The sequence below is a fragment of the Besnoitia besnoiti genome, chromosome III, assembly GCF_002563875.1.
Source record: "Besnoitia besnoiti strain Bb-Ger1 chromosome III, whole genome shotgun sequence".
NCBI lineage: Eukaryota > Apicomplexa > Conoidasida > Eucoccidiorida > Sarcocystidae > Besnoitia > Besnoitia besnoiti.
Window position 1 is genome coordinate 2,428,800 of NC_042358.1, and position 14,628 is coordinate 2,443,427.

At 56.7% G+C, this 14,628-nt stretch overlaps 2 protein-coding genes across 2 annotated transcripts; one reads left to right on the forward strand and one right to left on the reverse strand.

Moving 5' to 3' along the window:
• Positions 1–184: 184 nt before the first annotated feature.
• Positions 185–8,700, forward strand: BESB_046410 (putative histone lysine methyltransferase, SET; the record flags this gene model as incomplete). The annotated part of the gene is made up of 15 exons (XM_029363092.1): positions 185–379; positions 594–646; positions 1,203–1,280; positions 1,818–1,899; positions 2,505–2,579; positions 2,893–3,013; positions 3,440–3,536; positions 4,293–4,563; positions 4,740–4,841; positions 5,250–5,367; positions 6,007–6,137; positions 6,599–6,697; positions 7,252–7,293; positions 7,781–7,840; positions 8,371–8,700. The coding sequence occupies 15 exons, from the start codon at positions 185–187 to the stop codon at positions 8,698–8,700; spliced, it is 1,854 nt and encodes a 617-aa protein (XP_029220458.1).
• A 717-nt stretch (positions 8,701–9,417) lies between these two features.
• BESB_046420 (flavoprotein) lies at positions 9,418–12,480 on the reverse strand (the record flags this gene model as incomplete). The annotated part of the gene is made up of 6 exons (XM_029363093.1): positions 9,418–9,497; positions 9,753–9,795; positions 10,249–10,374; positions 10,883–10,972; positions 11,505–11,636; positions 12,142–12,480. The coding sequence occupies 6 exons, from the start codon at positions 12,478–12,480 to the stop codon at positions 9,418–9,420; spliced, it is 810 nt and encodes a 269-aa protein (XP_029220459.1).
• Positions 12,481–14,628: the final 2,148 nt, after the last annotated feature.

Below are 14,628 nucleotides of genomic sequence, written 5' to 3' on the forward strand. Positions count from 1 at the left end.
CGTAGCTTGACTCTCGCTGCGATATACACCAATATTTATACATACGTGTATATCTCTGTCTGTCAATGGCGCGTACGATGTAGGGCAGACCCTTCTTTTGTCTTTTTCTCGTTCTTCGTCTCGCGTTTTTCTCCTGCGGCCTCCACCCTGCCTGTCGGTCCCGAGCGCGTGAGCGCCAGGCAACATGCGAGAGTATGAGGCGCTCCAACGAGTGAGCGGCGGAGAAAGCGGAGATTGTCTCCAACCCGCGCAACCAGGCGACCCGCAGACTGAACAGGAGGGCGAGACGTCGTCGCCCTTCTCCTTCGTTGAAATCGCCTTTGTCAATCCGCATGTTGGCAGAGGCTTGGTGGCGCGTCGCGCCTTCAAGGCGGGCGAAGTGAGTCGAGACAAACGAAACGTCCTTTCAGCCATCTCGGCGAGGACCTGCATCTGATGTTGCATGCTGCGAGTGCTGCGGAGGCCCTTTGGGCTCTTAAGCCTCGCGGACTTCACACAACCCCACATCGAAACCGGTAGCCCGCCAGGCGGCAGAGGCTCGCAATCTCTTTTCATGTGCACCTCGGCTGTCTGCCTGCGACACTCTCTATCAGGTTATCTACGACGACGCGACGCCGCTGGTCGCTGTGCAACACGAATACTCGCGGTAAGATACCCCGTTTCACCATGGCCTGCGCATCTGCTTGGAGTCCCTTCTGTCTCCCCGTTTCCCTACCACAGCCCACCGTTTGACTCTTCGCATTTCGACTCAGCGGCCTGCCGAGCTCGCGAGGTCCCGCGGGTCTACGTCTCGCCTCCAAATATATATCAGTAAACCTATTCATCTGTACACAGGTGTATATCCGAGCCCGCGGTCCGTTTCCGCATATTGGAGCTGTCGCGCGCCCTCCCTTAACGGCGCGGGGCTAGGCGCCCGTAGAAAGGCGTCTGCGTTTGCCGGCACCTTCTCGCTTCTTGATGCAGAGGCGCGACGCCGCGCGTCTGGGAGCGACTAGGCGCACGCGCCTACCTCAGGTCTACCGTGAATGCGCGTCCGCGAAGACTCGTTTCACGGTTAGTTGTCCGTCTGGGTGCATGACTTTTGTGCGTCTCTGCAAAGGTATCTCTGCATTCTCACGCGTCTGTCGTTTCAGCTCTCTCCATCCTGCTACTGCCTCCCTGTGTGTGTGCGGCCGGTGCTTGCGGCGCGTGCGGCTTCTCAGGCGCTGCAGCTGGGCGTGCGGCTGGTGTTTCGCCTTCCTTGGCAACCTGCGTGAGCAGCTGGAGCAGATTCTCTCCAAGTAGGCAGACTCGGGCGCGTGCTTTGAGCCCTGCACGCGGAGTCGCAGACAAGCTGCGGCAGCGTTGAAGCTCTTCCACTGCACAGATTCACTTTCACGTGAGGGTGTGTCGCAGTAAAACTTTTCTCGCGCGGCCTTTGAGTGTCCGCGCCTGCGTCTGGACTGCGCTCGCGGGGATGCGTCACACACCAGCTGTTTTGAATATGAGCTCCTCCGCATTACGGTGACCGATGCTTGTGGATGACGGGGAAGAAGGTAGCCAGTAGGGAACCTGCTACAGCGCCGACCCCGTGGAGTCTCCGCTCGGCAGCAACTCTTGCGCGCGAAACAGCCTCAGGAGACCAGCGAGCCTCAGGCGAAGCTTTTCCAGCTTGCCACAGTAAGCAGCGAACGCGTGTAGAGAGAGGCAGGCAGCGCTGCGCGAGACGCTTCGCGCTCATCGCCGCGGAGAGACTCGTGATTGAAGGCGAGGCTTCCTCTCGTCTGGAATCCCCCCGTCGCAGAAGGCGTCGCCGTCTGTTTTGTTTCGCTTCGCAGCGACTTCTCGGGCGCAGTTGCTCGCGACGCAACTCTTCGCACGGGTCTCCAGCTGCTGAGCGACGACTTCCTCCGGCGAGAAGTCAGGATGCGGAAAAGGGTGGCGCGCGAGCCGCGCGAAACGGGTAGAGGGTGACTTGAACGCCCCTCCCAACACATATCTGGATGCGCCGGCGACTTTTTTTCTTTACCTCTTGACATCTACTCGGTGTTCAGTTTCTATGCATAGACGCCTACTCTCGAGGCCCTGCGTGGCTTCTCTTAGAGCGCGCATCCGCCGCCACTAGTTCTCCATTCGCAGGCCTCTTTGTTTTTATCGTCTTTGCCGAGGCGGCGTTCGCCTGCTGGCCGCTTCATTCTCCTTTTCTCTCGTTCGTTGCTTGTCTCCTTGCCGCGGTTTCGACTCTCCCTCTGCGGCGGACGCAGCGTGTGCATTTGGCGGCTGAGTCGGCGTGAACTCGCGCGTCTTAAGCGTTTTTTCGAAGGGCAGAGGAACAGAGCTTACCGCGCTGCAACTGGGTTTTCGAGAGACGCTTCCATTGCTCCGCGCACGCTGGAAAAGCCGTAGGAAGATTCTTTTGCATGAACTGCCCGACTGTCTTCGTAGCCGCTTCGCCGTTGCGGTTCGTAGGTGACAGGCGCGCGTGGAAGCAGTGTGCGATCTTTTTGGCTGTTCTTTCCCTTCAGGGACTTTGCCTCGCTCGCCCTATCCCCTGCGACCGCCGCTGCGGAGTGGTCTACTGCAGTGAACTGCACAAGCGCGTGAGGAGAACCGCAGATCGGCGAGTTGGTTCTCTTGTCTCTCTGCAGTCTCTTCGTCGTCTCCCCCTGCCTCATTCGCTCGCATGCGTTGCTGTGGTGTCCAATCCTTGTTCATTTATTCGCATGCGCTGCCGTTCCCTGCTCTGAGCTTCACGTGTCCGTTGCGTTTTTCTCACTTGTGTCTCCTCTCACGATTCTTGTCTCTTTCTTTGCTGTCGTGCGCGCAGACTTGGCCCGACGGCTTGACTGTCGCGTCTCTTTTTTTGTGAATTTTTCCTGTTTTATGCTTTTTTTCGTGCGCACTTCTCTACAGCGCGCGCAGACGGAGAGCTTTCACCGCCTCCTCTGCCTCGAGGCTTCGCCGCGGACGGCTCGCGCCTGGCAAGCCTTCGCGGCGCACTCGCGGCGCTCCCACGAGAATTTTCTTCTCGCAGGTCAGTGGGAGGCTGCGGGAAATCTACCAGAGCGCCAGGAGGAACTTAGCAAAAAGGACTCCCGACAAAAAGGCGATGCAGGGAGAGAATGAAACACGAAACACGCAAAATATCGTTTGCCGGTAGCTCCGTCATTCGTCCTAACAACTCCACATGAAAACCACGCAGAAGAGTTCTCTTTTGGTTTAATATTTCATAGGACACGTGTAGTTCAAATGCGTGAAGCTCCCAAAGTGCAAAGCTTCGAGCATTTTCGTTCACGTTGCACGGATACGAAGTCGCTTTTTTGCTTCCCGCTCCGCGGTCCGCTCCTCGGGGGCGTCGCTCTCCCTCCTCAGGGGCGTCGCTCTCCCTCCTCAGGCAGTGTCTCTGATGACTGTTTCGTCATTATGTCTTCGCCGTTTTTTTTGTGTTTGCTCCGTTCAGGTCGCGCCTACGCGCAGATTCTCGTTGACGTGCTTTGCGGAAGAAAGTCCGTTAAAGACGCGTTGGAGCCCTTCCAGCTATTTCATTCCCAACGATGGTACGAAGGCCTTTACGTCTTGTTTGCATGCGACCACCTGCGAGCCTGCGGCTCCGCCCACCTCCGTGCGTATCTGCAAGCGGAGCACCGCATTATGTCGACACGTGGCCTATGCGCATAAATACAGAAGCACATATTTTCAGTGCATGTTTGTATGTATATATGCACAACTGCGTAATACATACATCTATATATATAGTTACACACTTGCATTTATATCTACCTACACACACAGCTGGACATCTATGCATGCCCCCATATATCTCCTCATATATGTGGGCATATGTATACATATGCGCACATATACAGCCACACTTTCAGGTGCTCACTGTGAGGCAACTTCGCGCAGAAGAGGACGCGCGCACGCGACAGGTGCTTGTGGGCTTTCCACTCCTCGTGGTTAGCCAGAAAACGGTCGTAGAAAGGTGTGTAAGCATACATATACATATATCGTATATCTTCGTGGAGCTTCAGTCTCCATGTTTTCCGCCGTTATCTAGTCCTGGAAACCTAAGCTGTATCTGCGCCACAAGAAACCAGGGCAACACTGTCGAGGCCTCGCGATGTCGCAGAGGCGCAGATTCGCTCACACAGTGAACAGATCTTACCCTCTCGCGGTTTCAGCTTTGCGTACCCCCATCTTGATCTCCCTCCAGCGCTTTGATTCCCTCGTTCGTTTCTGCGCCTCAGCGCGGCCACTGCTTGGGCTGCTTATCTCTCTCCCTTTCTCGTTTCCGCGCTGCGGTCTGCGTGCAGGGAGGATCTCGCCGACGAGACGTTTGTACCGCCCGAGACGCGCGCGAAGGAGGGCTCGCACGTTCCGCTGGCCTCCCGCGAAGGCAGGCGGCGCCTGCTGAGCGAGTCGTTCGCTCTCCTCTGTCGCGTATTTCTTTCGCGAGACGTGCTGGGCGAGAGTCCCTGGGCGGACGCGAGGGGCGACGGAGACCCAGAGACAGAAGGGGGGTCGGCGGTCATCAACGAGCCGTGGAGCGCTCTCTTCAGTCTGGACGTGTACTCGCATCTCCTGGTATGCGAAGACATCCTGAGGTCCGCCTCGTGGTTTCGCGAAAAAAGGGTCAGGAGCGTTTCAGTCGTGAGAAACGGCTGTCTCACAAGTTTAGTTCTGCCAGTTTCCTCTCCAATCGCGAGAAGCGACTGTATCTCACAAGCTCAGTTCTGCGAGTTTTCGCTTCCCTTTCTCAGGGGGCTTTCGATCTCGTCAACGTGAATATCGAGTTCGATAACCCGCTGAACGCCGTCCTCGCGGAGTCGCCTCGTCTGGTCGCCTTCGCGCCATGCGTGCGAGTGAGAAAAAAAAAGAACAAAGTGGACCCAGACCTTCTGCTCGCGCCTCGTGACTTCCTCATCCCTCCCTGCGTGCCTGCTCTCACCTGCGTGAACACAAAAACGGAACGACGGGTTCCTCCGCAGGAGCTAGGCCTGTTTCCATGGATAATCGGGTCCGTTACAGACGTCTGCATGCAAGTTTTTGCTTCCGTTCGCCTTCGTCTGCGGCTGTTGTCATGGTTTTTTCCGTGGCCGTGTCTTAGTGGCGACCCACACCCGTGGATCGGCTCCGCATGATCTTGGCAGACCTGAGCGTCGAAACGGTGTCTCACAGCGCACGCGGAGAGTTCGTTAAACCGAGTGAGACTAACGATGCTCGGCTTGGCGCCTAACATCCTCGTGTGCGGCGTCTTTTTCGCGATGCAGCTCTTTCGTCTTGCAAAGCGGGTAGCGTCCTGCGCGGACGCCGATGAGATCGATTCCGCGGAGCTGCAAGAGAATGGAGAAGCGCCGCTTGAGCGGCTCGCAAAGTCTTTCTTGCAAGGTAAAAAGAAGAAGGAAAACACAGAGGAGAACACGCGCGGATTGTGAAGCTAGCACTTAGTGGAGGATACACTTTCGAACCACGGCCGCTGCCAAATTCATAACAAATACTTTGAGACACCACTGCAAAACCGAATAGTACTAGAAAATAGGAACTCACTCGGGATTTGTAAATACGCTGGAAAAAAGGCATTCTCGTCAAAAGCGACACGACGGCACAGCGAATACGGGAGACCGCGCAGGCCCCGAAGGGGGGGAAACAAAAGATGTGCATTCCTCTTGGAGAGTCGACGTCTGCAGCGACTCTCTTTCATGCGATCCGTCCGCCCTCGTTCGATCGCCCGGCGACTCGAAGTGCGTGTCTCACTCTCGGACCGCAGTCCCCGAAACGCGCCAGAGAGCAGCGTTCGTTCTTTCTTTCCCTGCGGTACTTCGCCCATTCTTCAAGTCTGTATAGACAGCGATCGCCTAGAATTTATGCGTCTTTTTTCTGCTTTTTTCCCTTCGGCGTCAGTCGCCCAGTCCTGGCACTCCCTCGGCGTGACGGCCACGCGCTTGAGTCCTCCAGGCGAGCTCATCTGCGTGCTTTTAGAAGCGTTTATTTCTCCGGTTTTTCCTTTTCTCTCTCGCTTCCCTTCAGATGCGCCGCTGACGGCAGCTGAGCGCCGCGAGCTCGCGGCGCTCGCGCGCGATCTGCTTCCTCCTTTCATGGGCATCGGGCTTTTTCGTGCGGTCTCGATGACGAATCACTCCTGCTACCCCAACGCGGAAGTAGACTACCCTTCGCACTCGAAAACTGCGCAGGCAAGCGACCAGAATCACTTGAGAGCGAAGGCAGAAACCACAGACAGGCGCAGCCCCAGCCAAGCGAGGAAACCGACGAGGCGAACTCTGCGCCGTTGTGCCTCTTCGCGGCGCTCGCCCTCCTGCCTCGTCGATGCGTATTGGTGTTCGTGCATCTTAAACCATTCGCATAGAGCGCTGACAAGCCCGCCGAACAACTCTCCCTCTCTGTGCCGTGAGAGGCGTTTCGGTGCTGTGTGTGAGTCGCATCGGCAGGCGAGACAGTCTGCGGGGAGGCAATCCAGACAGGTCTTTTCGCGCTGCGACGCGCCGCTCATATTGCCGCAAGCGTCTACACGTTAGCCGTGGCGCATGTGTCTGCATCTGCTGTCCTGCGAATTGTGTTTGACGCGTCTCGCCTGCCTGCTGCCTCCGGTGTCTCTCTTCAGGTGAAGGCGCTGCGCGACATCGCGGAGGGCGAGCAGATTCTTCAGTCCTACATCGATGAGAGGTTGCCCCTGCACCAGCGCCAGGCGGCTCTAAAGCGCGTGAGAGAGTCTCCACGCGGCGGAAAAGCTCTTCTGAATATTCACATCTTTCTGATCGCCGCGCTTCTCTGCCTGTGTGAAAGTCTGGCTAGCAGCCGTCTTTGCCTTGCTGTATGGTTTTTGGGTTGTGGCGATGTGCTTCTCCGTCTTTCTCTCTGCTTGCTGGCCTGAAGCTCCATATCTCCCCAGAGTGGGGATGTGCGTCTATCAGCCGTTTCTCTGCCTCTTTAGTGCCTAGAGTTCGATTTCTCACGCGCTTGCCCTGTCCAGTTGTGGAATGTGGATCCGGCGAATTACTAGCTGAGTGCTTGTACGATAGTTATGTCAATGCAGTACCAATTCAGGACTACGGAGGATATGGTAACCTCTTTGTACCAATATATATTGGTCGCTCGGAAGTTGGCGTGGCCTCTGGTCGCCTGTCCGGAGCTATCGTCTGTTTGCTGGCATCCGTGGCGGCGTTTTGTCGCGCGACTTCTTTCTCATTCCATGCAGCGAGCCTCTGTCGCTCATTCGCAGTCCATGCGTTTTATTTGTCGGCTTTGTCCTCGCAGCACTACAGGTTCACATGCTCGTGCTCGCGTTGCCGCGTGGAGGTGAGTTCGCGACTGAAACCGAGCGCGTGCATACAGAGCGCGCATGCTGTGAGTGAGCGCCTTGCGCGCATCTCTGCGCAGCAAAGCCATGCCTACGTGCGTATCCTCCTCACTGAGAGGATACGAGGCGAGAGTCGCAGTCTGTCCTACCTGTCACCAGCGAGTTCAGGCGGTATAGGTCGCGCTGTCTCGTTACCGCGTTTCCAGTGAATCAGGATCTGCTCAGAGTCTCGGGTCGGCCTAAATTGAAATCGGTAGTCCTTTCTGGAATCCTTCCTCGTACGCCAGGCGCCGCATATAACTCCCCTATATACATACCTTTTGGCACGCATAGAGCCACATGTATCTGTGTGAATGATGTGTGGTAGCGAGTTATTTCAGGGCTAGCTGAGGAGCACACGCGAAAGGAGCTTGCCATTTCGAGAAAGAATCTGCGTGTCGAGACGGTTTCCAGTGAGATCGATTTGTTTTTCTCTTCTCCGTTCAGGCCGTCGTAGCGTTGCTAGCGAAGCGCGGGGCGTTGCCTGCGGAGGAGACTAGACTCGTAGTGAGGAAAACGCCAACGCACTCAAAGCGCCCTCTTTTCTTGACCTTTCGAGAACAGTATATGGAAGCCTCAAGCCACAGTTGCGACTGCTTGGTGCAAACATGGATCTCCAACACAAAGACCACAGCTGCGGCATGAATTAAGAAGCGCTGCGACCCTCTCGCGAGATGGGGGTATCTGCATACAGCGAGGGAATCGGCCGTCAAGTCTGAGGTCTCCACCGCCAAGCAACTTCTCTGCGTTGCCTTCTGCCTCCTTCCCGCGCTGCGTTGAGGGCGGCTTATATTCGGATTCCCCAACGTAGACACTTGCAGGCGCGGCGCATTCCGGATCTCTCTTCCGCTCACGCGCAGCTGAGTCCCTGGCTTTTTCGTCTGCCTTGAGGCGGCGCGCGCAGGAGACGCAGGTGACACATGCGGATACCTTTGCTCTTCATGCCGAGGCCTTCTGCGGACAGGACCGTTCCTTCGCCGCTGCGACGCGTGAGGCAGTTCACTGTTTTTTGCTGCTGCTCGGTGTTGTTTTTTCAGCACGTTGTGGCGCTCGCCACAGGTCTGCTGCCTGCGACGGTGGCGGAAATCCGCGCGTTTGGAGCGTCGGTTTCTGACTCCTCAGACCCTGACGACGACGATTTCTCCGAGTCTGAAGCCTCTGAAGACGGCGGCGACGAGCCAGGCGAGCCGGCGCGAAACCTCTTGCGGGACGGCGGCGAGGCCGGAGGCCCAGAGGCGCGCGGGACCTGGAGCAGCCCAGAAAGCGGAGCCGCCCCGCCGAGCCTCGATGGAGAGCGAGCAGGCACCCGAGGGGTGGCGAGTCAGGAACTCGCGCTAGCGCGAGGCGTGGGAGGCGAGAAATATTAGGGAGCGAAGGGCATATGCAGGCCGTATGTGCGTATATGTGTATGAGCTGAGTCGTATCTGCAAGTCGTACTGGCACACATACATATATGTACATGTATGTATAGGTATCTGTATGTCCCTTTGTGTAGATAGTGATATCTGCTTCTCGATCCTTTGTTCAGTCGATCTTTCGGGAGCTTTGCTTACTTGTTGTCAAAGTGGGAATCGCGCGAAGCACCGTCTGAAACCTGTCTCTCGCAGAAAGTTTTCTCGTTATTATCGCAGTGGAAAGGAGCGCCGACAAGCGTCTTTCTAAAAGGCTGAAGGAGCGCCGAAAACGAAGAAAAAAACCAGACCAATCTCGAAAAAACGAGCTCCAGTGGACGTTTTCCCGCTGAGAAGGGTGAGTCTGCCTCTTAAAAAGGTTCATGCCGCGGTGTGAAGGCGGCGTTCACAGATAGAAATAGGAATATTCTCGCAACCCAAAAACCCCATCACCATTCCGCCAAGGCTGAACTCCCGGATAAAAAAGGGGCAAAGCCCCTGCTTTTCTCTGCGAATAAATTACGAGTCCATCGCCGAAATCGCTCGCAACTTCGCCTCTCGGTGCAGGCGAAGAAGCAGCAAAAACCCGCGTTTTTTCTCTGCTTTTTTTAGCGGACTCCATCCGCCTCCAGAGAAGGCGAGAAAGAGAGAAGGCGACTGTGCTTCGAGTGACAGAAGCGTTGCCGCTTCGCTCTAGGGAGGAGAGAGGGTGCCGCGCGCGGCCTGAAAGACTGCCTGCGCGACCTCCTTGGGGGGCGGAAGAGCGCCGGTCCCTGAGGAACCAAAGAAAAAAAAGGCGCTCGAGCAATAAGAAGATGGCTGAAATGTATGCCAGCTAAGATGAAAAGTCCATGAGCAAACGCACTACCATTGCTGTGAGGAGATGGAGATGTTCGACACCCCACTACGCGCCCTTTAGTTACTGTTTTGTAAGAATATTGCCTTCGCCCCTAACTGAATTCTCAAAAGGGAATATAGACCTGCGCAGCCCTGCGCGCTTCAGGACTCAGCAACCCCAAGGCGCCTACCTGTATCTCCGCACGCGAGAGTCTTGGAGACCGGATCCACGACCTGCGAAGGCACACAAAAAAAACAGATAATTGCGACTCGCATTCCGGCGCCGGAGACAAGCGGCATTCGCGAGATTCCTTCGGGTTCTACGCGAGCGACTGCATGCGTAGGAACTCAAAACATCTCGGTGTGGGAAAGGCCTCGCGACGCTGAAGCTCCTGCCGTTGCGGACGCGGAAAGCGGACCAGTGTCTTGTACAAAAAACCCGCGACCAAAAACTGTATCGCTCAATTCGAATAAGAGACGATAGGTCGTCGAAAACCGAAGATCCTCTCCCTCCTCTCGCCATCGACCGTACACCCGCATGCACACACACATATATATATACATGCATATGTATGCAGGCACGTATGTATGTATATATGTATACGCATATGCATATATATGTAGATGCATGTGTGTGTGGGTACATGGGCGACGAGGAGCCGAAGTCAGTCGAGTCTTTCGGCGTACCTTGACGCCGAAGCCGCGGAGCGTGTCGAGTTGCTGCGTGGTCAGCGGATGTTCCCACATGAGCGTGTTCATAGCCGGGAAAACCACGCACGGCTTCGCGAAGCTCCACGCTCTCGCCACGCACGTCTGCGCCAAAAACTCAAAGAACAAAGAGCACGCATGCTTCACGCTCCGAGCCCTGCGACCCCATTCAAAGCTACGCTTCTCTCTGCCGCGTTCTCGAGGAGTCTCTCGGGTTGACTGCGTAGGCTACCTTGTTCGTTGCGGCTGTCCAGGGCGCATGCTTCGCACTCAGTCGGCGTTCAGCCATCCCCATATGCCGATTCATATCTCTGAGTCTCCCTCGCGGATCGACGCCTCTCTACGTGGACGCCAGCGCGTCATGTCTAGCCAGTGCCGCGTCTGTCTTCACCGCAGGTATCTGTCTAAGTGTCTCTCTCTAGCGCGCGCCGCGCCGAGAAGCTGATTCCTGAACGTCGCTATCCCCGCGCAGAGCTGATGCCGCCACGTAGGATGGAAAGACGCTCCGGTGTTCACCGCGTATCGACAGGCGCGACGGTATCAGGCTCGCTTCTCGAGAATCAGGGATCGAATGGGTTCTCTAAGACAACACGTGACATCGGGCAGAGCTTACGACTAAGTTGTCGCAGAGTCCGTGCGCCAGCTTTGCGAGGGAGTTCGCGCTGAGGGGTGCGATGACGAGGACGTCCGCCCATCGCCGCAGCTGAAAGAAAGAGAAAGCGAACGTGAAACCTCGTCACCGCCGCGGTTGAAGAACGAGGCGGGGCGTAAGGGAGGACGGCACGCCAGTCGCATGCGAGGCAGGAATGAATCCACCCAGAAGGAAAAACGGTCATGGAGGACGCGACAAACCCATACGCAGCAGTCACAAATTGAGTCGCAGACGCGACGCGACTTGGAAGGTATTTCAGGCTTGCCACCGAAACGCGGACACACCGAGAAGGAAACCAGGAGGCCGCGCTCACAGGGAAGCACAGAGATGCTCGCCGGCGCCTCTATGGATCTCCACACACTAACCGATCTCTCCGTGTCTCTCTCTCAAACACCACACAAAGACACACACTTGCGTAGGAGAACGCGAACTGTCTTGGTGGCTGAACCTGCGACCGCGAGCGAACTCGACATTTGCTCTTATCTGAACGGACACCTAGAGTTATGAATCTACATAAATTCCTGGTATCTGTATAGATCTAGATGCGTTTAACCGCGAAGAGAGAGCGTCTTCTGTCCCTTACCTCGATGTGCAGCACAGGATCGCCTTTCTTCCTCCAACTCTTCCAGTCGTCTTCGTCAGTCAGGATCAGGTCTGAGGGACGGACATCGCCCTCGAGGAAGTGCGCGGCGCTCTTCGTTGCGATAAGCTTCAGCTGAGAACAGAAGCAGGAAAATCCGTCAACTTGAAGCGGTGCCCCGTGATGTGCGCTGCGTAGGAAAGCCCATCAGTCCTCCCTTGGCTTGTTTCGCTTTCTCCTTTCGCCTCTGTGCTGGCTGTCGCGTCCAACTGACCAGAAAACAACGAGCCCTGCGACGTCTCGCCTTCGTAGACGGCCTCAAAAAGCAGCCTGGAGGGAGAAGAAATCGCGGTTCAGGCACGCGAGAGCAACGAAGAGTGGCTGCTGCGACGCGGAGCCCCTCCTCCGCGACACCCGCTTGAGCTTCGCCGCTCCTTCACTACCCTCCAGAAGGCCTCAACTTGAAGGCCACGAAGAGCCGAAGCCGACGCAGCAGCTCAGCTGTCAATTTGTTTAGAAAGAAGAGTTCAGCCCCTTTGCGTCTTGCTTTCTCCCTCGCGGAAACCCGTCGATGTCTCTTCTTGAGTCTCTCTCTCCTCCTCCATCTCCCTCAGGTATGCGCGGGCTTCGCATTTCTCACCTCGACTTCCACCTGCCTTCTGCGTCCCTCGGCGTGGAGTTCCTCGACGACCTCGCGCGTCTTTATCGCCGCCACGCTGCCTGTGACCGCGAGCAGAACGTGCAGTCTTCCCCGCGCGGCGCCGTGCGTCTGCGCAGCTGCGGACGCGCCTTCTCCGTGGACAGGCGCGACTTCCGCCTCGGCTGCGGGTGCAGAAGAGATGCGAGAAGAGGGCGACGCAGGCGAAGAAGAATCCGAGGTACCAGGGGAAGCAAACGGACGCAGGGGAGACGCCGGCGGTGGAGAGGAAGGCGACGGCACTGCGAAAAAGTGCGAGGGACTCTCAGGAAAGGTCTCCATTGAGCAGGAATGCGGAGGAAGAAGACGCGCGCGACGACCTAAAGCCACGACGAGGAGAGGAAAGGGCGAGAGAGGCAGGCTCTAGGCGGAATCTAGAGACAGCAAGGGCGTGCCCGGGTAGAGAGGAGACGAAGCAGGCAGCGGAAAAGCGAGTCAGGGAGATGACAGACGGAGAAGAGGGGGAGGCGGGCTAGGAGAAGACAGCTGACACCGCCGCGAGAGGAGTGCGCCTAGAAAGAACACAGCATCGCCTCACCGGAGAGACAGTCGAAGACGAAGAAGGCGAGGAAGCGCCATAGAGACGAGGAGCGCGGCGAAGGGCACAAGACTGCCAAGTCGTCCGCAGAAAAAGCTTTCTCTGTGTGCGACCCGCAACCGATTTCGTCATCCCAGCGGCTTAGCTGCTAAAGCCCCGTTGCAAAAACGGACACCGGACTCTCGACGTAGACGCACAGGTGGACTTAATCAATCCTTATACGGTGTGTTCCTCCTTGACTCCTCAGTGGTGCCCGTGGAACGGAGGAGGAAAGCAGGTCGCGAGCAGAACGCCAAAGAAAAGGAAACGAAAACAAAACTGGCGGCGCTGCCAGGGAGTGAGCGGTGAAGAAAAAGAGAGACACTGGCGGACAGTCCGCTGGGGGCGGCGTTTCTTGCGGCGAGCGATATGCGCAGAGACACGGCCGCGATGATGGAAAGCGGAGGAGACGCAAAAAGTTGGGGAAGTGAAAAAGATCTGAAGAGTGTACTAAAGAAAATCCCAACTTCTGCAGACAGATAGAGACACGTTCTCCTGAAGCGGAAACAAGGGAAAAAAAACACAAACTGCTCCCCCTGGCGGGCAAGACAGGCGCGCGCACAGGAGACAACAGTCTCCGATGCGTTCTACACTCAATCCGCCTCCAAGGAGAGCCGCGCCGCGCTAAAACCTGCGTGGTCGGGAGGCTTGATCCTCCATTTCAGAATTACTGAAGGAGATATTCACTGGTGCACATGTAGGGCTGCCCATGATGCCGAGCGGTAGAGGCTCGTCTCCGCTGAAGGCTCGCTGAACTTGGGCAGCCGGCCGGCCGCCCTCGATGCTTCAAAGGTTGAAGGCTCCCGCTCTCGGTTCCCTTTTCACTGTAGGAAAGCGAGCTTCTGCCATCTAAAGTAGAGAGCGGATCGAGAGGCAGCGTGTGAGAGGGCCCATAGACAGCCCGTCGAGGCCGCAGGGGGTTAAAAACCGAGCATACTCTGGAGGGCGAGAGCTGTCGGGGTAGCTCTTCTTTGCGTTTCGCATCAAGGTAGGCTCCTGCGTTCTCTGGCGGCAGGGGAGCAGGGACCGCACATGCCAGGTTTCTACAGAGTCAGGGAGGTGTCGAAAAACTTCATGGAATTTCTTTGTATGATGTCTCGAGAGTATGTGAGGCGTTCGAAGCGGCGTAGGCATCCAGGCGGTACGGGCGACGCCTCAAGGGAAGGTCGATGCCGTTGCTAGGCAACAGACACGACGTGTATCGGCGTCCGCACTGAGAAGCCTCTGCAGTAAACACACACCTACACCGGTGACTAGGGCACCCTGTTCCTTCCTCAAGAAAAAGGGGAAACTTACAACTAGTCCGCCGCAGCGTTGCAAGCAGATATATGGAGACTTCTCCGCGGGGACACGTGACTTTCGCTGCCAAGGTGGGCGCTGGAAGCCGTCCTCTTTTCACAGCGCGTGAGTCGCACGCCACAGCGCACCCTGTTCGCGTGCCGCAGGCGCTGCGAGACCGCAGAGGCTTCCATCGGAGTCAAATTTCTCTTTTTCTTGGCTCACTTCCGCGGTGCAAGTCCACTGCATCACGTCGAGATTGTGTCTCTCACTGAGCGAGTGCGCTTGTGTGTCAAAAAGTGGTGCAGATTGACGCGATTCTCTCTCGACGCGCGTCGCCATGCGGTGACTTGCGCCTTCGTTTTCTCCTCACTGACACACACAAACGGCCACGAGTTCGACCTGCGAAAGCGAGAAACAGACTCTCTAACGCCGTTTGGCTTTTGGCGCGGCGTTACGAGGCGCGAAAAGGCCCGTCTCCACCGCCGCGAGGCGAAACCACGTAGGCATTCACTCTTTTCACCCCAAACGCCTTGGGGTGTCTATACACCTGAACCGACACATTCACAGAGGAA